This window comes from Meles meles, chromosome 6 (assembly GCF_922984935.1).
Source record: "Meles meles chromosome 6, mMelMel3.1 paternal haplotype, whole genome shotgun sequence".
Classification (NCBI taxonomy): Eukaryota; Metazoa; Chordata; class Mammalia; order Carnivora; family Mustelidae; genus Meles; species Meles meles.
Genome location: NC_060071.1, coordinates 64,060,434 through 64,084,381, shown reverse-complemented (window position 1 = coordinate 64,084,381; position 23,948 = coordinate 64,060,434). Strand labels below are relative to the sequence as shown.

The following is a 23,948-nucleotide window of genomic DNA, read 5'->3' as shown; positions in this document are numbered from 1 at the left end:
AGATCATGACCTGGGCCAAAGCCCAGAGTGGGGGGCTTAAGTGACTGAGCCCCCCAGGCACCCCAGTCCTAACTTTAATAACACCCAGATTTTTTTTTTTTTTTTTTTTTTTTTTAATGTAAGCTCTGTGACCAACAAGGAGCTTGGACTCACAACCGGGAGATCAAGAGTCCCAGGCTCTACCAACTGGACCAGCCACGTGTCCCATAACTTATCCAGATTTTAAGCAGAGATTCAGAGCTACTGGTAGAGAATAGGTCAGGGTTTTCAAGCACTTAAGGCACTCATTCATTTCATTCAGTAAATATTTAATGAGCACCGGCTGTGTGCCAGACCATTCTTCTAAGAGGACAGATGGGGGCGGAGTAACAAATATCCAGACTGACTTTGACTTTGTCCTCCTGGAGTTTACAATCTAGAGAATGGAAACAAAAAAACCATACAAACTGAGGCACCTGGGTGGCTCAGTGGGTTAAAGCCTCTGCATTTGGCTCAGGTCATGATCCCAGGGTCCTGGTGAGCCCTGCATATCAGGCTCTCTGCTCTGCAGGGAGCCTGCTTCCTCCTCTCTCTCTCTCTGCCTACTTGTGATCTCTGTTTGTCAAATAAATAAATACAATCTTTTAAAACACACACACACATACACACAAACGTATTAGTTACATCTCAATTAAGTGGGGAAAAAACCTCAAATAAATGTATATTTACCAACTGTAGTAAAACTATGAAGGAAAAGCACAATGTGCTATGAGAGAGAAAATTGGGGAAACAGTTGAAATTGGATAGTCAGGGAAAACATCTAAGGAGATGTTTGATTAATGAAAGATGGATGAGAGTCCGGGGCACCTGAGTATCTCAGTCGGATAAGTGTCTGCCTTCGGTTAAGATCATGATCCCAGGGTCCTGGAATCAAGCCCTGCATGGGGCTCCCTGCTCAGTGGGGAGTCTTCTTCCCTCTCCCTCTGCCCCTCACCACTGCTTGTGCCCTCTTGCTCTCTCTTAAATAAATAAAATTCTTAAAACAAAGGGTGAGTGGAGTTAATCAGATGAACAGTGGGGGAGGGAGGAGAAATGTGAAGTCGCAAAGCAGGAATGACTAGCTGGGAGTGAAAGATGGGAGGAAAGCAGTACAGATAAAGCTGAAGAAATAAGTCAATTGGCAAGCTTTGCAGACCAAAGGTGAAGAGATTAGATTTTACCTTTTTCTTTTAAAGATTTTATTGATTTATTTGACAGAGACAGCGAGAGAGAGAGAGAGAGAGAGAGAGGGAGAGAGAGAGAACACAAGAAGGGGGAGTGGGAAAGAGAGAAGCAGAAGCAGGCTTCCTGTTGAGCAGGGAGCCTGATGAGGGGCTCGTTCCCAGGACCCTGGGATCATGACCTGAGCTGAAGGCAGACGCCCAATGACTGAGCCACCCAGGCGCCCCAAGATTAGATTTTTATCGTAAGAGTAATGAAAGTCATTGAAATACTAGAGCAGGAGAATGTTATTCAACTTATTTTTTAAAAGCTCATTGTGACTCCTTATGGAGAAAGGGGGTAAGGGCAAAACTATAGAGATAGTTGGGAGGCTGCTGCAATCATTCACATGAGAGATGATGGTGGCTTGGCCATGAGGGTGCTGATAATAGTGAGAGTGCAGAGGCCGCTTTGAGGCAAACAGGCTGGAGCGATGGAATGCAGGAAGAGCCCACAGCAACACCTGGCTGAATACACACAGGCCCATTCAGGTGACCCACCTCAAAACCTCCATAGGTCCTAACTGACCACTGGACTACTAAAACTAGGCAGTTACCAAAAAAGGGAAGATTCCATAGTCCCAAACCGTCCTCACCTTCCTTCTTTAAAAACAGCTCCCACACACTCTCTCCTGGCAGACAGCCTCTCCTCTGCTGTCCTCCCCATGGCTCCCTTGTGGTGTATTCAATAAATGTCTATCTCTTTTGTTTTGCCTCAGGTGAATCCTTTCACCGCCCATGCCACTGACTTCCACCTGATCATTGCCCTACATTCTGTAGGCCCCGTTCCAATTGGACAGACACCCCATTTAGACACCACAAGGATGGAGGAGAAGCAGACACATTTAAGACAGCTTTTGGAGAAAGAATCTCAGGACTCGGTGTTGAACTGCTTGTGGGAAGAAGGGAAAGGCTTTTTCCAAAAGATTATTTAAGGTTTATTTTATTTTATTATTTATTTATTTGCTTACTTGAAAGAAAGAGAGATCATAAGCAAGCATGAGCAAGCACAAGTGAGCACAAGAAAGGGGAGGGGAAGAAGGAGAGGGAGAAGCAGGCTCCCTGCTGAATAGGAAGCCTGATGTGGGACTCTATCCCAGGACCCCAGGAGCTGAAGGCAGACACTCAATTGACTGAGCCACCCAGGTGCCCCTCAAAGATTATTTATTTTAGAGAAAGAGAGAGAGATAGCGCACAAATGAGGGGAAGGGCAACGGAAGATATTCTCTGAACAGACTCCCACCGAGCATGGAGCCCAAAGCCAAAGTGGGACTTGATCCCACAACTGGGATCCTTGAGACCATGACCCCAGCTGAAACCCAGAGTTGAACGCTGAGCCCCCCAGGTGCCCTGAGAAGAGAGTCTTAAGGAGAATTCTCAGGCTTAAGTAACTGTGTGGAAAGAGTCACTATTTTATGTTGCTGGGAGATTGAGAGCTTAGTTTTGAACTTAACCTGAAATGCCTCTCAGACATTCAAGTGGAGCTGTCAAGTAGACAGTTTGAAATACAGGCTTCAAGCCCAGAGGGAAGTCTGGGTTAGAGATCTACTCTTGAGGTCTGTGTGTATGTGGCTGTATTAAAAAAAAAAAAAAGCTGAGCTATTGGATGAGATCACCAACGGAAGAAGTGTACAGAGTCTACAGAGAGCCAAGGATAGGGATAGTAGCATTTAGGAGTTGCAGTGAAAAGCTACCAGTCAAAAAAACCTGATAAAGAGGTGCCAGGGATGTGAAAAGACAACAAAAAGGGGTGGTGTTTTCGAAGCCAAGGAGTAGGAAGTGGTAAACTGCCAAAGGAGGGAGTGGTAAACTATAGAGAATAACTGGTAAAGAAGTCATTGGCAAATACAGCAAAAGGAATTCTGGTGGAGAGGTGGGTCTGAGTGGAAGCCACATTGGAGTGGGTTAAAGAGTACATGAGAGATGAGGAAGCTGGGATGGCAGATGCAGACATTAGAAACTTTGTGAATGGAATAGAGCAACTGGGCAGTCACTGTGGTGCTGGGTTGTAGGGGTCAAGGAAGGGTTTTCCCCAAGATGCAGTTACTAGTGGATCCATGTACTAAGGGGAATGAGCTAGCAGAGAGGAGGAAAAGGATGCTTCAGGGGGAGAGGGGATGATCACAGGAGCAAAGTCATATGCAAACGGGGAAGGAAGATGGAATCTGGAGTAGCATTTTCAAGATCATCCCTTTTTTGTTCACATATCTTCACAAATAATTAAAAACAATATGCCCTCTCATCCACTTTTAGTTGATGCCTGCATTTTCCCCAACTTTAAATATTTTAAAAAAACAACTTTCTACCTATTATGTATTATGTACTTCTTTATTCATTTCTAAAATTCTTTTCTTTTGGTGTTTCATTTTAGACAATTTCGAGTTTCATGTCTTCAAGTTCACTAATCTTTTTTTCTGCAGTGTCTCAACTGTTGTTAATTCCATCCAGTGGCTTTTCATCTCATTCGTTTCCATCTCTGGAAGTTCAACTTGCGCATTTTTGAAAATATCTTCCAAGTCTCTACTTAGCTATATGAACATATGGAATACAGCTATAATAATCTCTTTGCTAATTCTCACATTGGTGTCAATTCTGGGTTGGTGTCAATTGGTTTTCCTCCTCACTATGGTTCACATTTTCCTGCTTATTTGTACGACTGCTAATGTTTTATTAGACCTTAGGCACTGTAAATTTTGCATTTTCGCATGCTGGTTATTTTTGTAAACATTTTTTTTAAAGATTTTATTTATTTATTTAACAGACAGAGATCACAAGTAGGCAGAGACACAGGCAGAGAGAGAGGAAGGGAAGCAGGCTCCCTGCTGAGCAGAGAGCCTGATGCAGGGCTCCATCCCAGGGCCCTGGGATCATGATGAGAGCCACCGAAGGCAGAGATTTAACCCACTGAGCCACCCAGGCGCCTCTTCTGTAAACATTCTTGAGGTTTGTTCTGAGATGCAGTTACATTACCTAGAAGTAGTTTGATCCCTTCAGGTGTTGCTTTTAAAATTTATTAAATGGGATGAACAACTAGGGTTAATAAAAAATAAATAAATAAACTGGGGCTAATGTGTCCCCACTGCTAAGGCAAGACCCTTCTAAGAACTCCAATCAATGCTTCATAAAATTATGAGGTTTTCCAGTCTGATTGATGGGAACAGTCACTGTTCCAGTCCTCTATGAATGTTGGCTACTGTTTCCTCTAATTATTTTGGATGATTCTTTCCTTAGTCTCAAGTAATTTCCCAACATTTCCATGACGAGTAGTGCTCTGCTGAATACTTGAGGGGGGCCCTTTCCAGAATTCTCTCTCTATGCACCTTTTTTCTCACCAGCACTCTGTTGTGAGCACAGTTTGGATTGCCACAAACTCTGAGCTATCTCCTCAGTTCAGGAAGCCTGCATGGCCCTGCCTGTGTTCTCTCTCCCTGCAATTCGTCCTGGAAACTCTCTTCAGCAATAAGCTAAGGCAATCATAGGACTCATCTCATCTGTTTCTTGTCTTTCAGAGATCACTGTCTTTGTTGTCTGGTGTCTACCATCTTGGAAATTGTTGTTTCATAGTTTTTATGTTTAGTTGATTGTTTCAGGAAGGAGGGCAAATCTGGTCCCTGCTACTCCATCTTGTCTGAAATGGGAAGTTGTAATATGTACTCTAAATGTATTTTTGTTCAAACCATGGAGCTGCAGATTTAAATCATTCAATTTTTGGAAAATGCCCTCTGTATATCCTATGTGCAAAGCCAAACCTCTGTGCCCATCAGACAAATCAGATTGGCTATCTTTTCTTTTTTTTTTTTTTTAAATATTTTATTTATTTGACAGAAAGAGAGAGATCACAAGTAGATAGAGAAGCAGGCAGAGAGAGAGCGGGAAGCAAGCTCCCTGCTGAGCAGAGAACCCAATGTGGGGCTCAATCCCAGGACCCTGAGATCATGACCTGAACTTAATCCACTGAGCCACCCAGGCGTCCCTTGGCTATCTTTTTTTTTTTTTTTTTTTTAAGATTTATTTATTTTAGAGGGAGATGGGCGGGGGGAAGAGGCAGAGGGAGAGGGAGAGAGAATCTTTTTTTTTTTAAGATTTTATTTTTTATTATTTTTTAAAGATTTTATTTATGTATTTGACAGAGAGAGAGAGAGATCACAAGTAGGTAGAGCAGGAGACAGAGAGAGGGGGAAGCAGGGTCCCCATAGAGCAGAGAGCCTGATGCAGGACTTGATCCCAGGACCCTGAGATCATGACCTAAGCTGAAGGCAGAGGCTTAACCCACTGAGCCAGCCAGGTGCCCCCAGACTGACTTTCTATCATAAGTCTGCTACTGTTTTTCAGTTCAAACAAACGTGGTTAATATGCATTCTGTATCAACCTTTCACTCTTGAATTTGAATTCTTAAATGAAGAAGGCACAGAACTGAATAATCACACAGAAGCCTGATAATGATTATAACTTTATCAAGGTCCTTCCAGGGCTTTTCAGCACAGAGTGGCTTCGGACAACCAATCATTTACATAGCACAGAGTGGTTTTCCTTTGTTTTTCATCTTCCCATCGAACTGAATTACACTTTCTTCTCTTACGTATAAACACCTCCCGACCTTGAGTTATAGTTGTCCCTGGGATCAAGGGTGTGTGTGGAAAGGGTGAGGAATGCCTGTTTTTTCTATCCCCAAGCAAATGGAATCCTGATGGATGGGATGGGGTGTCAGAGAGCTGTCTCTGCCCACATGTATTATCAAAGGCCACCATGGAAGAAAAGATCAGAAACTCTCTAGATAAATGTGTGAAGGTTGTAAACCAATGAATCTTCTTTCCTGATACCTCTCACCTGCTTCTCTGTCCTGGCATGCAATGGGAGAAGAATGGAATGAGTTAGATGAGTCTGAGGAAGTTTGGCTTATAAATCTCTTGCAAGATGTCTCTTTTAGAATTGGGCTGAGGCTGGGATATTGCCGGAGTATCATGGTATCACTTATGCCATGTGCAAATCTAAGAGTCTGCTAGTCAAATCAATCTCCATCATTGTCAATAAAGCACCACAGCCATGGAAGGATGGGTTTTCCCATAGTGACAAAGTAAACCAAGTTACATTTTAAAAACATAAAGCACACGTACTCATACTCTGAGTGGAAGTTCAAGAATCTGTGGCACAAATAGGAGAAAGGACCTTAAGTCCCAAATGGGTGTCAACGTAGTTCTATTTTAAAGTGTCTCAGTGTTAAGAAACCATTTCTTGAATTTCACAGAGCAAACATGAATGCTTTAGCTGGTTTTCCCCTGCCTCAGCATGCTTCTGAGCCATATACTCCTTGTAACCACTGATAATGTAATGAAGCAAATAGGTCTGCTGAAATTTACAGGAAATTGACAATACTTTAAATCCTGCTTTCCAGAGTTGGGGCTGGAGAGGCAGGCTAGATTATCCATTAATGTGGGTTGCCTGCCATTGATATGGGCCACTCTGGGAGTGAGGTGTTTTTGATTACCGCTGGGTTCTTCCAGTCTTTGGGGCCCAGCGGTAAAAAGACCAAATCCAGTCTCTACCTCAACTACTCTGGTTGATTAGCCTTCCTGCTGGGTTTTGTGGCTGTGGCCTGCAAGAATGGGACCCAGAAATCTCTGAGTAGGATCCTTGGCTGTGCCCACATCCCTGATGCCTGCCCTAGCCTCTGACATTTCAGTGGTTGTGTTCTGGCAAAATTTCGAAGCTCCAGTCCCAGACACCATGTCTCCCTTTGCAAGACAAAAAGGATGTGGAAGAGCAGGTTCTTTTGGTCCAGGTCCCTGCTGCCCACCCCTACAGTAGAAGGCAGAAGAGCCTTGGTGAGGTGCTTGGAAAAAACAATTAAGACGCTGGTCTCTTTTTTGAGTCAAGGCCAGACTTCTGCTCATGCTCAGAAGGAAGGACTCACCTTGTCCTCCCTCTGGCTGAATGTCCCAGATGAGACCAGGGCTCTCAAGGCAGGGGTGTGTGATACAGAAGGACACGGTCCACGGGGTTAGAGAAGCCAAGACCCTGATGAGCAGCCCCAGGCCAGAGATAGGAAATTCCACTTGGACATGAGGACAGAGTGGTCCCACAGACCTCCCAGAGGGTAGGCGCAAGTTAGGTCCTCGTCCTTGCCTCCTCTTCCTGGTGGTCAGGGGTCAAATGGGTTTGATTTTCTTAGCTTGCAGAGGAGCTGACGTAGCCTGTCAATCCCACCCATGGTCTTCTCGCTCTTCCAGAACTCCTGTGTGTCATTTGGATTTCTGCTCCACTTCTCATGGGCTTCTCATCATGGTGGGAGGTAGGTCTCAAGAACATAGGGAAAAAAACAAAACAAAACAAAACAGAAACGCCTCTTGAGTTGCCTCTAGCTGGGTCACAGTGTCTGGCCCTAGAAGAATCCCTTCCTCTCTGTGTTACTCATCTGTAAAACGACCTGGATTGGTGGTTTTCACACCACATTCTGTTAGAGCTGCTGGGAGCCTGTGGGGTTCCCCAGGGCCCCCAAGAGGCCCAGGAGAAAGGGAGGCTGAGCTGACTCTGTACACACCCACCCAGCACCCCCCAGAGTCGCTGCTTCTTATCCATTTTGTAACTGTGTTTCCACACAAGGATTCTTTGAAGAAAGGATCCTGAGGCTACAAAGCTTGAAAACTGCTGGAATAAATGATCAATAAGGTCCCTTCCAGTCTGAGACACTTGGACTTCGGAAGCCCAGCTCAAGTTGTCTCCCCTCAGGGAAGCCGTCCTGGTTACCGGTCCTGGGTACCTGACCTCCAGCAATATGAATGGTGACAGGCACATGGCCCTCAGCCCACACTGCATGGTGCCACCAGTGACCCATCCATGCCTGAGGGAAGAGCTAGTATGTGAGCCCCTCGAGGGCAGGTGTTCAATTTCCCTTCCAGGCTTCTGTTTCCACATGTTCCAGTAAATTTGCCCCAAGGGCCAGGAGCTCTCACATGGCATAAAACTTTGCAGAGAGACTCTTTGCTTTGGGGAACGGGGAGACAACTTTTGGTCTCCTGAGTGCCCCAAGACAGACTTGCCTGTAGGAAGTTGGGGTTTCCCTGACTGGGGGTAGAGTTTTAGACTCGCACACTCCCCAAAGGGGCCGGCCTGAGTTCCTGCCTTAGCTGAATTCTGTTCAACCTCTACTACCCTCTGTGCCTCTCCACACACTGCGGTCATGGACGAAGCATGCCCTGGAACCGGGGAATCAGCTCTGCCAGGATGCCCCAGAGCCTGGAGGTTCTCAGTGGATCTGGAGGGAAGCATGGGGCAGATGTGGAACAACGCCCGGCTTGCTCAGATTACAGCGCCGTCTGGAGACAGAGGTCTGAAGAGGGGCGGGAGGGGTATCCTCAGAAACACCAGCAAGGTGAACCATCAAGTTCACTACAGGCCAATGCCCTGGGGCGGGTAGCCAGGACAGTGGGAATTCTAGCAGTGGATCAAGGCAGGAAGCCTGCTCCCACACTTATGAGCTCTAAGACTCTGGGTCAATCACTTAACCTTACTTATTCTCAGTGACTTTACCTATTAACCGGGGGTGGTGGGGGGAGGATCTGGCTAATTGCAGGTTACCCCGTAGTGAAATGGTGAGATTCCAAGGAGACATGGGTATGCAAGTTAAGTATTGTGTAAAGGAAAAGATACAGGATATAAAGGGTTCTTGTTTGTTTCCAGGGGAGCACACGCTTCCTGCTCCCCACAAGGGACCATTTCTGCAACTGAACGACACTCTGAGGCTGACTGGCCTTCCTCCCCCTGCTTCGTTGCCAGCCCCCATCTCTACCCGGCCTTGACAAATTCCTGGTCAGCCCAGGGAGTGTGAGGGGGTAAGGCCATTCAGGAAAGAGGCCTCAGCCTAATTCTGGCCCAGAGAAGCTCCCTGAAGAGAAGGGAGTGTCTTGATAAAGAGCCCCTAAAAGATGTGAGGTCCCGGAGGCTGCTGGTGTTCCCCAGGGCTTTTCTGGTTGGTGAGGTGCCCTGCAGGGTCCCAGGAACTGGGTTCCTCACACCCGCTTGGCTTAGGGGCCAGGTCGGCCTCCCCCAATACCTGGAGCCACGCATCTGGCCTTCCCCCTTCCAGAGGTCCTGGTTGGCATTACGTGGGGGACTGCGGGGGGGCAGACGAGAGATCAGCAAGTCACAAGACATGAGCCTGTCTTTCTTTCCCAAGATCTTTCTTTCCCAAGACCTTTCTTTCCCAAGATCCACCCCACTGAATCTTCCAGATGTGGGGAGTAAGCAGCAGCCTGGACCGAGGCTGACCCCCATGAGGCAGGGTTTAAATCCCACAGATGGAAACCTCTTCGTGCTGAGGTGGGAAGACACCATCGAGCTTCAGTCCAGGGCCACCTCATCGCCTCCAACAGGCTCTGCACCCTAGTCCAGGCCTCCCTCAGCTACTGTAGCCTGAAGTGTGGGTGCTGGGCCTGCGGAGCCAAACGTCTGGCAGATCTGGCTGGCTGTTGGGCAGCACCACAGGGCTGCCATCCCCCAGGGCCCCACGGCCCTTCCAGGATGAGCTGCTCTGGTGGGAGGCAGGCACGGAAGGATCGTACACGGCCTCCCTCAGTGCCAGCCACAGGGTGTCCCGCTTTTCGTTCAGCTGGCCCCGCTCGGGTACAGTTGGCTCTGTTTCATCCAGGTCGTCCGGGGAGGCACCCACAGAATCTGGAACTCGGGCACTGGGCTCCGAGGTGCTCAGACAGGTCTCATCAGAGACGCTGAGGCCCTCTAGGGTGCTGGCTGAAGAGCAGAGGCAATCAGGAGGCTCCACAGCCTTGGCCTTGGGAGAGTGGGCAGGGACTTTTGGTGAGGCCCGCACAGGCTCAGCCTTCTGGCCTGGGGAGTCCCGCCTGCCTTGGGTCTTGGGACTGGGGCCCGCCTGCTTATAGGGGGAGGATGTCTGCAGGGCTGGGCACTGGCTGAAGACCGACTGGTGGTCCAGGAACAGCTCCCTTGGGGAGGCAGGGGCCGGTGGGGGCCGGGAGCAGCAGGGGCCATCATGCAGCTGGAGATCCTCAGATAGCACAGAGGGCCGGTGGGACAGTTTGCTCGTGGCTGTGCTCGTGTCAAAGCTGGGGCTCCGGCGCCGTGCCAGGGGCTGGAGCTCGTACTGATCCGAGCATGATCCGGGCGCCCCTCCCACTGGCCCTGCCCGTGGGCGGCCTGCCTTATCCCCACTCGGCTCTCCGGTTCCAGTATCCCAAGGCAGGTGGGCACAAGGCCAGAGGATCTGCCCACAGTTCTTCTCTGGCCCAAAGAAGCAGCACAGAGATTGGAAGAAGAAGCTGGCAAAGCCACAGCTGACGCACTTAACCATCATCAGGACAATGCCCAGCTTACGATAGAGCAGCACGGTTGCGGGTAGCATGAGCACCCCGGCCGCAAAAAGGGCCGCGGCCCCCACTGCCGTGGCACAGCTGGTCTGACGTAGGGAGAAGGCCACACGGCTCAGGCGGTCAGGGTGTGGGCACAGGTGATAGGAGATACAGTAGTTGACTGTGAAGTCCACCGAGAGGCCCACAGAGGCAGAGAGAAAAAGGGCTTCAGCAGTGTTGAGCTGCCATTCAAGCAGAACCAGTAGCCCCACAGTGAGCAGCACGGTGCCCGCCACGGCTGCCACGGAAAACAGGCTCAGTGGAACGTTCCAGGTGCCCAGCAGCAGTGTGGCAAAGGCCAGTGCCAGCGCGAGGCCCAGCACCACAGCTGGTTCTGTGTTCAGGCTGTGCTGCAGGCTGTAGAGCTCCAGATGGCTGGTAAACCAGCCCCGGTGGAGGCCGGGGGGTGCGCGGCCCAGCTCCCCCGCCAGCCAGTGGCTAACCTCAGTGTAGAAGCGGTGAGCCTGGCCGTAGTCCGGACTATACTGGACGTTAGTCTGGAACTGCAGGACCAGGGCAGCTAGGCTGCCATGGGCATCGAAGCGGAGCCCCAGGTCCCGGGTGCCGTTGGGGCCTTGCTCCAGAGCCATCATCTTGAGGCAGTGCAGGAAAAGCTGGGGTGCCCAAGGGAAGGCAGAGTGGCCACAGCAGAGGCCCGGCCCCAGGCGGGCGCAAGCGGGGCTCTCCACCCAGCGCTGGAGGGCCTCCACGAAGCAGAGCGTGGGCCAGCCCTCAGGCTGGGCGCCAAAGAAGCTCTGATTCCGAGCTCCGTGGCAGAGGTCCAGCAGCCAGCGCTGGGCTTCGGGGCCGGTGGCCGAGAAGGCGGGGTCACTCACCAGTGAGCTGTTGCTGCGAGGGTCCAGCGGGTCACCGGTGTCCACGGGCAGGACGCCCCACACCAGCACCACGGGCAAATGGCCGCCCTCGCCCTGAGGAAGCCGCTCGAACAGGAACTGCTGGCGGTACTCGGCGTCGAAGCGCTCGAAGGGGTGGCTGGGCCGGAAGACCTGGCCGCGGGGCGGCGGCAGCGTGGGCAGCCGCAGGCGCGGGCTGACGCCGGCGATGTAGGCGCCCCCTGCCGCCAGCGCGGCGAACCAGCAAATCCAGATGTAGCGGAACTTGATGACCCCACAGGGCAGGAGGCGCTGGAAGAGCAGGCGCGAGGTGCCGGCCGCCGCCCTCCGGAGACCGCGGAGCCTTCTGTGCAGCGCCAGCGCCAGTCGCCGGGGCGCGCTGCCGGCCCTCGGGCCCTGCACCCGGGACGCACAGGCGCGCGCCAGGTAGCGCTCGTGGAGAACGGCGGAGGCCGGCAGCCAGGCCAGCGTGAGCGCCAGGTGCGCCAGCACGGCCGTGCCCAGGTAGAGGGCGAAGCAGCGCACGGCCGGCAGGCGGCTCAGGTAGCTGGCGTAGAAGGCCGCGGCGGTGGTCAGGCCCGAGACCAGCAGCAGGTAGCCGAAGTGGTGCATGGTGCGGCCCACGCGCTGCGCCAGCCCCCCCGAGGGCAGCTGGCTCTTGCTGAGGCGCCACAGGTCGAAGAAGATGAGTGTGTGGTTGGCGCAGACGCTGCTGAGCAGGACGAAGGCTGCCAGATTGACGAAGGGGAAGTAGGCCATGCGGAAGGCCACTCGGTAGAGAAAGAAGGCGACCAGCAGGGAGCCCAGCACCCCCAGCAGTACCAGGAGCGTGAGGAAGAGGGAACGCAGGTAGAGGGCGATGCTGAGGAAGATGGCAACCAGGGCCAGCAAGGGGTACACCGTGTCCTGGGCCAGGTAATGTCTCAGCAGCTCCTGCTTGAGGCCCAGGTCCATGCCAGTGATGGACGTGTAGTTGTCAGAGAGCTCCCAGGGCGCTGCGAGGCGGTCCAGGTAGATGCCCATCATGGAGGCCCCCTTGGGAGTGGGCAGGAAGAGCAGGCTGTACTTGAGGGAGGGCACCTGGTAGTCGGCAGTCTGGGGACTCAGAAAGTCCCTGTCCAGCAGGAAATGGAGGAGTTGGTAGACAGCGCTGCTCCGGGAGCACTTGGTGGGCACCTGGGTGCAGTGTGCTGGCTTGTCCTGTCCAGGGCCCAAACAAGAGGGCACCAGGGCGCCGCGGTGGTAGTAAATGGCACAGGCCCGCAGGAGGGCCAGTGTTCGGGCCGCATCGGCTTGAGTAGTGTCCAGGCAGGAGGAGCGGTTGGAGAGCACGGCCACATAGTTGCCCAGGGACCAGCTGGGGCAGCACTTGTTGGCTTCCGTACGCTGGCACAGAGCCCCAAAGTGGCTATGGGAGCGGATCTGTACAGCACACAGGGCAGGAGAGAGCTCAGGGTCAAGGCAGGGGCCCAGGTTCCCCGGCCTCTGTCTAGGGACGCCTCATCTCCTACCAGGCTAGAGGGCCGAGGCAGAGAGGTATCCTGACAGCCCAGCAGACAAGGCTCATCTCAGAGCTGTGTTCGGTTCCTGGCTACATCTTGACTACCCACCAAAGGGGAGCCTCAGGAATGCTTCCCGAGGCCTCCTTCCGAGAGGTCCTGCCCTAAGGGCCCCTGCAGGTCACACACCCCAATTCTGCCCTGTCTAAACCAGGAGTGGAAGTGACAGTGTCAGCCACAGATGGGTCAAGGGTCCAGGGAACTGGAAGCAAACAGTGGGAAAAGTAGGGACCAGAACATTTCAGGGTCAGGATCAGTGCCAAACGTAGCCTCCTACTTCAGTCCACTGGGCTGCTTAAACCATCTTAGTGACAGAGCTGTTTCTTTTTCAGACCTCATGCCTCCTTTTCTCTCCCACTTGCTATTAACACAACACATCATGACAGCTGGTGTAGCTCTGGAGGGCACTGGCCTGGGGATCCGAGGCCCTGTTTTGCTACCAACTGGCTATATGGCTTTGGGCCTGAGATTATGGTGACAACAGCAACATTTACTGAGAGAATTCTATTGCCAGTCATTATTCTACAATTTGCCAGGCAAATCTGTCTTGTTCGGTTGTCACAACATCCTTATGAGAAAAGTACCATTATTTGCCCCATTTTCTTTTTCTTTTTCTTTTTTTTATTTAAAGATTTTTATTTATTTATTTGACAGAGATCACAAGTAGGCAGAGAAGCAGGCAGAGAGAGAGGGAGAAGCAGGTTCCCTGCTGAGCAGAGAGCCCGATGCGGGGCTCAATCCCAGAGCCTGGGATCATGACCTGAGATCATGACCTGAGCCAAAGGCAGAGGCTTAACCCACTGAGCCACCTGGGCGCCTCTTTGCACCATTTTCTATATCCAAAGCCCGAGGCATTGAGAGGTTTAGAAATGTGCCTGAAATCACACAGCTGGGGGGGGTATTAGAACTGTCCTTGGGGCACCTGGGTGGTTCATTTGGCTGAGTGTCCAACTCTTGATTTCACCTCAGGTTGTGATCTCGGGGTCCTGGGATGCAGTTCCATGTGGGGCCCTACGCTCAGGGTGGAGCCTGCTTGTCCCTCTCTGTCTGCTCCTCCCCCAGCTCTCTCTCTCAGATAAAAAATAAATAAAATCTTATTTAAAAAAAAAAAAGAGGGGCACCTGGGTGGCTCAGTGGGTTAAAGCCTCTGCCTTCGGCTCAGGTCGTGATCCCAGGATCCTGGGATCGAGCCCCGCATCGGGCTCTCTGCTCAGCGGGGAGCCTGCTTCCTCCTCTCTCTCTGCCTGCCTGTCTGCCTACTTGTGATCTCTGTCTGTCAAATAATAAATTAAAAAAAATAAAAAATTTAAATAAAAAATTTAAAAAAAGAGAGAGAGAGAGAACTGGCTTTGAATTCAGGAATCTGATTCCAGGGCACATGTTCCTAACCAGTGTCTTTTGGTATGTCAGATGTACTTGTGTGGATGCCTTGGGCTACTCAATGGTGTTTACACTGTTTTGGCAACAAACCTTTCTTCAGATGTTATGGTGGTAGCTGGCTCTCGGATTCTGGGAACCGGACTGGCACTGATTGGATTGATTAGGAGGAGGCCTTGGGCTGAGGCCTCCTCAAGAGCCCATGAGGCTCCTTTTCAGGACCTTTTTTTTTTTTTTTTAAGATTTTATTTATTTATGGCAGAGAGAGAGAGAGATCACAAGTAGGCAGAGAGGCAGGCAGAGAGAGAGGAGGAAGCAGGCTCCCTGCTGAGCAGAGAGCCCCATGCGGAGCTCGATCCCAGGATCCTGGGATCATGACCTGAGCCGAAGGCAGAGGCTTTAACCCACTGAGCCACCCAGGCACCCCTTTTCAGGACCTTTTGAAAATCCCCAGACTCTGCTAGTCTCTGTGTCTTGGCTTCTCTAAGAACAGCTGACTCTTCTTTCCCTACCTGAACCTGGAGCCTTTCAACAGGGACTGGAAGACTTTTCTGAGCAGGGAATACTCTTCCCCAGTCCACCCTAGCAGTCCTGGCTCAGCTATATTTCCCTGGGATTAGGAAATATCCTAATATCCACCTCCCCCCCACGGCACCTCCCCAGTGAGCTCACCTGGTCCTGTTCCATGCGGCACATGGAATGGATGGCATGCAGGTTCCACAGGCTGCCTGCCGAGGTGGACATGAACACCAGCTGTGCATAGCTCTTCTCTGCAACACACCCCCCCAACACACCCCAGAATTCAGCTCTTCGGCATCAGGTCCTGGGCCCGCTGGAGGGAAGACACTTACCCAGGCCCATATGAGGCTCACATTCTCAGGAGTCTGAAACTTGTGCCTGGCTGCCCGATCCTGTGCCCCGCCACCCCCGCCCAGCCTGACTTCGTGTGGCTGGAGCAGCTGAGGCCTAGCTCAGCCTCCCAACTGTAACCCAGCTTCCATGGCTTGAACGTGGCCAGCTGGCCTCCTTCCTTTTCTGCCTGCCCATATTGGTTCTCCTGGGCCCTCCGGTTCTAGTCGGTACAATGGGGGCCACCATTAAAGGCAGGAACTGGCCAGGTTGCTGCTTACCAGGCGGGCCACAGAAGAAGTTCTCCTGCCCTCTGTCCTCTAGGGGCTCCACCATCCTTCGGGGCCGGGCTAAGCCCTCCTGGGTACTGCTCCAGGGTGTGGGGCTCAGAGTGGTGTGGGCGTTGGAACTAAGGTAGAGAAAAAAACCTATGCCAGGCACGATCAATGGGTAGGGGCTCAGAGGAGGCCAGACACCCCTTCCCAGTGAACCCCTTCCCAAGTCCCTCTGACCTGGATTTTGGGAGGTCCTCTTTCATTCCCCCTTTCCCTTTAATAGTGGAAAGATGGAAACCCAGTACCTGTTCTGCTCAAGGTCTGGGGAAAGAGAAAGCAGCTTCCTGGGGCCCGTGAGGGTTTGCAGTGCTCTCCACACTACTAGCTTGCGGCCGATGTCTGTGTCTCGAGGCTCAAATCCCTGCAGGGAGAGGGATAGAGAAGATCAGGTGGGCAAAAGGAGCAGTGCCCCATCTGGCCCTTCTTGGCTCTGTCCCTTTGGGTCCCTGGAGCAGGGAAGGCCGGCCTGCCTTTCTGGATTATTGGACGAAAGTATCCCCTCTTTACCATCTCCCCCAACTCACTCTGGGGGTCAAGAATCCACCACTGCCATCCCACCCCCAGCTGGGTCGCTCCAACTTTCTGCCCCAGACTGAGCTGAGGTGGCTAGGCCTGGGAGTCCCTGTCCCTCCCTTTAGCCTCTTACCAGCAAGGGCTTGGAGAAGTCGGGCAGCCGGTCCCCCAGCAGTCCAGCCAGGGTGCAGACGAGGATGACAGCCAGACACAGCAGCAGCACAGCCACTGGCCACTCAGCAATCAGCTGGGAATAGCTGGGAAAGAGGGAGAGAAGCCACTGGAACTGGTGTTGGGTGTGGTGAGCTTAGGCGTCACCAGGAAGTGGTGGCAGGGCCAGACTCGGCACCCACCTAGTCACCCCTAGGGGGCCAGAGGCCCAGGGGCCTACCTCTTTGGCATCCGGAAGGTCCGTTCCTGCCTGTGGAAGAGAAGAAAAGACACTTGCTTGTCAGAGCCTCCTTGCAGGGTGGGAGGTAAGGTATGGGGACAGAGCAAGATGGTATTAATCCTTTCAGGCTGTTCAACTCTCAAGCTCCAATCCTTCCTTCCTCCTCCATCCAGGCTGCCTCCTCCTCAGAGGCAAGGGACATCCTGGGCTGCCTCTTAATGAAGGAATCCAGAGCCTGGGGGCTCACCCCACTTTTAAGCCCTGCCCCATCTTCCAGTGGAAGCTTGCAGGCTGCTGGATCCCTCCTTACCTGACGCTGACCACATGGTGTTGCACAGATGGCGGCTTCCAGGCCCCATCTCGCTGTGAGGGGGCTGGTGAAGGGCTGAGGCTAGAGCCATGGGAGCACAGAGCTGCTCGGTCCCCAAGTCCTGGCAGGGAATTGTCCCCCCGGTATTCCTGTGGTGCCCGGGGATAGGTGAAGTGTGCAGGGGCCAGGGGGCTGGACGGGCCCACAGGCTGGAGGGTGGAAGTTGTTGGTGGGGGTCCTGAAGAATTGGAAGGATCCTCCAGGGGGCCACTGTGGAGGGAGCAGCTCTTCTCTGGGCTTGCCTCAGGGGCCACAGCCTTGCTCTGGGACCTGGGGAGAGAGGAGACAAGGGTGATGAGGGTGGGGGGTGCTATTGGGCCACCCCATGCCCTGAGACAAGGAGACAGGGCTTGGGGTTGTTCTTATTAGTCCTGGGGGAGACGGGGGCACAGCCTTCATCCATACACCTCCAACCTATCTCTTGAGTCCGTTGTCTCATTCACTCACCTGTCCATGCACTCAAAAAACATTATTGGCAGCCTGCTACATGCCAGACACTGTGCTTTTACATGTATGATCTTGTGTACTCACAAAACCCTACAGGGGAGATACTTTCCTTGTTCTCTATTTGAAAATAGGTTCAGTGAGACAGGAGCTGGGCCTTAAACCCATTCTGACTTGCAGTCCTGCACCAGTCCTTCCTTGTTACCTTCCTTCCTTCCTACCTACCTTCCGTCCTTCCTTCCTTTCCTCCCTCCCTTCCTTTTTTTTTCTTTTTTAAGATTTTATTTATTTGACAGACAGATCACAAGCAGGCAGAGAGGCAGGCAGAGAGAGCAGGGGAAGCAGGATCCCTGCTGAGCAGAGAGCCCGATGCGGGGCTTGATCCCAGGACCTCAGGATCATGACATGAGCCCAAGGCAGATGCTTAACTGACCGAGTCACCCAGGCACCCCAGTCCTGCACTCTTTCTGCTGCAGCCACCTGTTCATTCTCTTGGCAGGCATTTATTGAGCACCTACTGCAATCTTGTTCTCACCTTAGAGCCTTTGAACTTCCTCCTCCCTCAGCTTGGGGTCTCCTCTCCAAGATAACTGGATGGCTCGGAGCCTCCCTTTAGTCTCAGTTCAACTATTACCTTCTTAGAGAAGCCTTCCCCGACCAACTAACCACCTGCCAGCTCTCAATCCCCCCACCTGCTTTATATTTCTTTGCAGCGTTTGCCACAACCGGACATTATGCAGTGTCCTGTTTCGAGCCTGCCTCTCCGATGGAATGTGAGCTCTGGGAGAGCAGGGTCTCATGCCTTTATCTCTTGCACTCGGAAGAGACCCGGGGAATGTCTGTTGAGTGAATACTGAGCCCTTGATGGGCTGCTAATGGTGATGCTGGGATGAATAAGGTCCATCCTTGTGTCCAGGCACTCATAGTAGGTGGGAGATGCTGACCAGAGTCCAAGTCACAGAGCACTGAAAAGGAAGGCCCAACTTTGACAGGGGGGTGGGGGTAGTCACAGAAGTTTCGGCAGCTGTGAGTGCTGCCCTTTCTCCACCCTTGGGCCACGGGACAGAAGGTTTGCTTTACAAAAGTATGTACGGCTGGGAGAGGGAGTTGGGACCCCCCAAAGAACTTGCCAAGGAGGAGTCAGCAATAGATTCTTCTTTCAGAATTACTCACAAGGACAGTACTCAGGGCATGGACCTAGCCCCACTCCCTGGGTGCATGGGTAGGCGGAGTCCCTCCAAGTGGCAGGACTGCCAGACCTGGGACAGGAGTAGATGGCTGCAGAACAGAGTCCCTGAGGGCTATGGGGTGCTCCCAGAGAGGTTCTGGACTAGGAAGCCCTGGCAGAGCCCTGTCTCCTCCCCACATTCCCTGGACTCACCTGGCCTGCCAGAAATTGTGTAGCTGTGTGGTTTATGCTGACCCACCTGTGGCTTTAAGACCTGCCTGCTGCACTCCCAAAGGGGCTGGAGGCCAGAGTTCCTGTCCTGGCGGCAAGCAGGCATTGCCCAGGGAGGCTGGGTTCTGCCTGGAGACTAAGTAGAGGAACTGGGAAGGAGGGCAAGCTCTTCCTTCTCCTCCTGGGAGCATGGCTGGCTGGCATAGCGGTCTGGGAAAGCACGACCTTCATGCCAAGGGAAAAATGTGGGAGCACTGGAGGTGGGCTGCTGGCTCTATTATCCTTTAGCTCTGAGGCCTTGGGAAAGACACACAGTTCTTGGGGTGCTGGCATTCTTGTCTTGAGCGAGAGTATGATGGTATCACCCCCTCTCGGGGTTGGTACAGGAATTAAGGTGTAACATACATGAGCTCCCTGTCGGAGCCCGGCACGGGAAGACACATTTGTCCCCCGTCCTCGCTTGCACTCAGCGCTGTGGGGAGCATGCAGCTTAAGAAGTGTATTTATATTTACAATTTGACCTCTTTAGGCACCTCAGATCATATAGCTCCATTTTAGAACTCCTCACACCTTGAGACTCTCACTACATATATAATTACACATACTTGCCTTTTTGTTACTCAAAAGCTGCATCAGCATTTGATCTCATGGTTTAAATCACTGATACTTACTTTTTTTTTTTTTTAACAAACTCATTGTTTAGAAAAAGAGGAGTTTGACAAAGTTGTTCTAAAGCAAGACCTCAGATCACCCATAAAGTTGATATAGCAACCAAGGTCCTGGCAGATAAAAGACCTTATTGGCCCATCTCTGTGGGCCAAAGGGAAGGTACATACGTGTGGACATTTTCTTCTTTGAGATTTTTATTCTGCAGGTCTTTTTTTTTTTTTTTTTAATTTGACAGACAGAGATCACAAGTGGACAGAGAGGTAGGCAGAGAGAGAGGAGGAAGCAGGCTCCCTGCTGAGCAGAAAACCCGATGTGGGGCTTGATCCCAGGACCCTGGGGTCACGACCTGAGCGAAGGCAGAGGTTTAACCCACTGAGCCACCTAGGTGTCCCTGCAAGTCTTTTTAAAAAAAATTTTAATTTATTTATTTGACAGAGTGAGAGAGAGGCAGGCAGAGGGAGAAGCAGACTCCCCTCGAGCAGGGAGCCTGATGCAGAGACCCGATTCCAGGACCCTGGGATCATGACCTGAGCCAAAGGTAGATGCCTAACCAACTGAGCCACCTAGACGCCCCTTGCAGGTTTCTTTTGAGCACCTATCACATGCTGGGCACCGCTCTTGGTCTGGGTTATCCCGAAGGCATGAAAATGACCCATTAGTCATGGTCTCCCCTTTATTTATTATTTTTTTTTGAGAGAGAGAAAGAGCACATGGTAGGGAGAGAAGGGCAGAGGAAGAGAGCTAAAGCAGGCTCTTAAGCAGGCTCCACACCCAGTGATGAGCCCCATGCAGGGCTTGATCTCATAACCCTAAGATCATGACCTGATCCAAAATCAAGAGTTGGATGCTTAACCAACTGAGTCACACAGGTGCCCCAAGACTTAATTTTTTTATCTTTTATTTTTCATTTTTTTAAATTTATTTTTTAAATTTTATTTATTTATTTGACAGACAGATCACAAGTAGGGAGAAAGGCAGGCAGAGAGAGAGGAGAAAGCAGGCTCACTGCTGAGCAGAGAGCCCGATGCGGGGCTTGATCCCAGGACTCTGGGATCATGACCTGAGCCGAAGGCAGAGGCTTAACCCATTGAGCCACCCAGGTGCCCCTCATTTTTTTTTAAGTAGTCTCCTTGCCTACTGTGGAGTCCAACATGGGCCTTGAACTCAACCCTGAGATCAAGACCTGAGCTGAGGGGCACCTGGGTGGCTCAGTTGTTAAGTATCTGCCTTCTGCTCAGGTCATGATCCCAGGGTCCTGGGATCAAGCCCCACATGGGCTCCCTGCTTGGCTGGAAGCCTGCTTCTCCTTCTCCGGCTTGTGTTCCCTCTCTCACTGGGTGTCTCTCTGTGAAATAAATAAAATCTTAAAAAAAAAAAAGACTTGGGCTGAGATCAAGAATCACACCCTTAACTAACTGAGGCACCCAGGCACCCCAAGGTTTTATTTTTTTTAAGTAATCTTTACTGGGGCACCTGGGTGGCTCAGTTGTTAAGCATCTGCGTTCTGCTCAGGTCATGATCCCAGGATCCTGGGATCGAGCCCCACATCGAGCTCCCTGCTCAGTGGAGAGTCTGCTTCTCCCTCTCCCTCTGCCTGCCCCTCTGCCTACTGGTGCTCTCTTCTATCTCTCTGTCAAACAAATAAATAAAATCTTTTTAAAAAAGTAATCTTTACACCCAATGTGGGGAGATCAAGAGTCACATGTTCCATTGACTGAGCCATCCAAGCCCCCCCTTGGTCTCCCTCCTTAGAGCAAACCTGCATTCCAAGGGTCAGGAGGGTGGGACGGCCAGGGTGTCTATTTGAGCTGCCCATGGTCTTAGAGCACTCACTGAGTACATAGAGCCAGGCTTCCTCTGCCCCAGTTGGAGTGTGGGGATTTTTTTTTTTATTTATTAAGGTTAGCTAGCACTATGGGGGTGCTGGAGGAGAGAGGGAACAGTCCCTCCTAGCCAGTCTACCAAAGTTCATAAGCCTGCACCCTTCTTTAGCTGCCTTCTGTTCAAGGGGGATTCCAGCCTCTACCATTGGTTTGTTTCTACTGGGGTCTCCCTGACCCCAGCCCCTTCTTCTCAACCCCTCTCACCCCTCTCCAGGGACCTAAGGTCAGCTTCTCCCAAATCCCATCCTTCCTGACAGTGCTCATCATTGTCAATGTGGCAGAATTAAAAACCCTTCACATTCCAGTATGAACTGGGCCTTTGTCTCAACCCTCCCAAGGAGAAGAGCCAAACTCTTCTGAGAATAAAAACTTTCTCCTGCCAGCTTCTGTTGCCATCAGTTTTTAGGAGACCTAGTAATAACACAAGTTAAACACCCCAGGCCTTGCCTCCACAGGCGGCTTTCATTCTTACCCCCTCAGTCCCATGGCTCTGACAAGAGTGAGCCACCTCCTAGGCAGGCCTGTATCCCAAGTGACTGGGGCAGGCAGGCAGGGGGTTGGAAAGTGTTGACGCAGGCTTCCGCAAGAGGCCAAAGCGAAAGCAGGCAGTGCCTGGCTGATAGGGCTGCCCCCACACAGAGCCGCCCACTTGGGAGACGCATAAGAGGTAAATACATGCACATTAAGGACACCCCCAGGTCCACAGACACAGAGCCATATGGACTTCCATGTGATCCCGCAGAGTGGCCAAGATGGATAAGGAAGCAGTCATGCCACTGGGAAAATAAAAAGGTCATTTCAAAAACTCAGAGAATGAACTATGTCAAATTGCTCTGTAGTCAATGAATTAGTAAAGGACCATGGGTGTGCTTAAACACACACACTGTTTTATTCACTCTGTATCTAACTCCAGAGTACTTCTTGGTTCGCAATGAACATATTTTTGTCTCTTGAATTGAACTGTGTCCCTCTGCCTGCTTAGTGTCCAGGGTCTCTGGGGAAATTCAGAGAGGCTAGAGGTCCCAAGGAGTTGCTGAAGAAGAGCCAGTGGTTCTTGTGCCCAGGAATGATCCCCACATGCAGAGGAAGTGATCAGACCAGACAAGGCTTATCCTTAATGAAATATCCAAGGCAGCAAATGACTCTCTGGCCCCTTCTAGGGAGACTTCTGGCCCTGGGCCCCCGCCCTGCCCTGTCCTGTCCCTGCCTTGTTCATCCTTGGCTTTTTGGTCAGGCAATAGTCCCAGGCAGCCCCCTGGTCCAGGGAACACATCCATTCTGTGTCTCACTCCCTTGAAGAAAGCTCTGTGCCTTTCAGAGTGACAGGTGGTTAAATCTATCCAGGCTGAGTGTTGACGATAAAGGGAAGAAAACATTTTTCTCTACTTGTGGGGCCTCCTCTTTGCTCTGAGGTCCAGAACATACATTTTAACTGGGCAGTATATGTCCATCTCTGCTTTTTGGCCCCAAAGAATGCCTCTTATTTCAGTCCAGGCAGGAGAGAGAAAGAGAGAGAGGCAGTATCATGTCAGGGGAGGGATTCTGAGGGTGGCAGACCCGGCAGGGCACAGAAATTGCGCCATATTGTTACCTGGCTGGGCTGTTCCCTCACACATATGGTGGGGGAAGGTGGAGGAGAGGCACTGATATCTGGGCCCTCAGTGAGAAGATGCCCCTCCTGTCCTGCCAGCCTGGGACTCCCTCAGTGGTACTAACCGCAGCCTGAGCCTCAGAGGCTGCCCACCCTTGCGCCTCCAGCGAGTGAGTGCTGGTAGCCGCCACACGCGGGGACTCAAGCGGACACGTGTGCAGCCGACCATGGAGGCAGACTGGAGACTGAAGGTGATGGACAAAGACAGTTCCTGGCGTGGCGGCGAGGGTCTGCTCTCCGCAGGACACACAGCTGGGGGAACCTCCCGTCTATGTCTATGGCACACACGCACCTTTGAGCACACTGCCATGCTGGAACCTAGACTAAGGTTTCCCCGGGCTTGGGGCTTACTGAGAAGATGCGGGGGCAGGGCCTGGAGGGAAGGGTTCATGAGGCTGGAGGGTCGGAGGAGACCCCGGCACTAGAAGTAAGGTAGGAACAGTGGGTGGGGCAGGTATCGGGACAGTGAGAGCGATGGGGACTCACAGTAGGGGGTATCAGGGAGAGAGAAAATTGACCCGGCTGAATGAGGGCGTGGCCAGGGGGCCAGCTGCTCTGAGGCGCGGGAAGGGGCTCTGGGAGGGGCTGGGGAATGAATGAGGGAGACATATGGCGGCTACGGGGATACCTGGGGCGGGGGTGTTGGGAAGGTCTGCGAGCTGGGTTTGCGGAGCGGTCCGCCCTACCTGTCCGGGGAGATGCCGTCTGGGGCCAAGGGCTCCCCCTTGGGCCGCTGCTCCCCTTCCGGACCCGGGTCGGTAGCCGGACCGCGGCTGCTGCTGCCGCTACCAGCGTCCATGCCCGTGGGCGGCACCGCTGTCCGGGCGCTGGTGCTGAAGCGGTGGCAGCGGCGGCGGCTGGCTCCCGCGCATGCGTCTGCGCGAGTAGGACAGATCGCTGGGCGGGGCCGACAAGGAGCCCAGCCAATGGGCGGGGCACTGGAGGGGCGGGGACAGAGGTTTGTGGCGGCCCGGCTGCCCAGCGCTGGAGGCTTGCTGTCTTCAAGACCCCGGGACCTACCCAGGCCAGGTCTGAG

At 52.3% G+C, this 23,948-nt stretch overlaps 1 protein-coding gene across 3 annotated transcripts; it reads right to left on the bottom strand.

The window, feature by feature from the left end:
- Positions 1-5,462: 5,462 nt before the first annotated feature.
- DISP2 (dispatched RND transporter family member 2) lies at positions 5,463-23,750 on the bottom strand. Of its 3 annotated transcripts, XR_006818638.1 has the most exons (9): positions 23,599-23,750; positions 16,807-17,136; positions 16,497-16,526; positions 16,239-16,362; positions 15,838-15,953; positions 15,539-15,666; positions 15,081-15,178; positions 9,289-12,894; positions 5,463-7,533 (listed from the first exon to the last, which is right to left on the bottom strand). XR_006818638.1 is itself a non-coding variant. In XM_046007656.1 (8 exons), the coding sequence occupies exons 1-8, from the start codon at positions 23,709-23,711 to the stop codon at positions 9,634-9,636; spliced, it is 4,200 nt and encodes a 1,399-aa protein (XP_045863612.1). In that variant the 5' UTR covers positions 23,712-23,750; the 3' UTR covers positions 5,463-9,633. The 3 variants fall into 3 exon arrangements, 2 of the variants coding, with proteins under 2 accessions (XP_045863612.1, XP_045863613.1); XM_046007656.1 differs by having other exon boundaries at positions 5,463-12,894; XM_046007657.1 differs by having other exon boundaries at positions 5,463-12,894; positions 15,081-15,136.
- Positions 23,751-23,948: the final 198 nt, after the last annotated feature.

Excerpts from the sequence above, each read along its gene's own strand:
- DISP2 (XM_046007656.1), bottom strand. The coding sequence starts at position 23,711 with ATGGACGCTGGTAGCGGCAGCAGCAGCCGCGGTCCGGCTACCGACCCG. Across the intron at positions 16,527-16,806 it reads CACCATGTGGTCAGCGTCAG|GCAGGAACGGACCTTCCGGA; the intron begins GTAAGGAGGGAT and ends TCTCTTCCACAG. Across the intron at positions 15,179-15,538 it reads CTTCTTCTGTGGCCCGCCTG|AGAAGAGCTATGCACAGCTG; the intron begins GTAAGCAGCAAC and ends GGTGTGTTGCAG.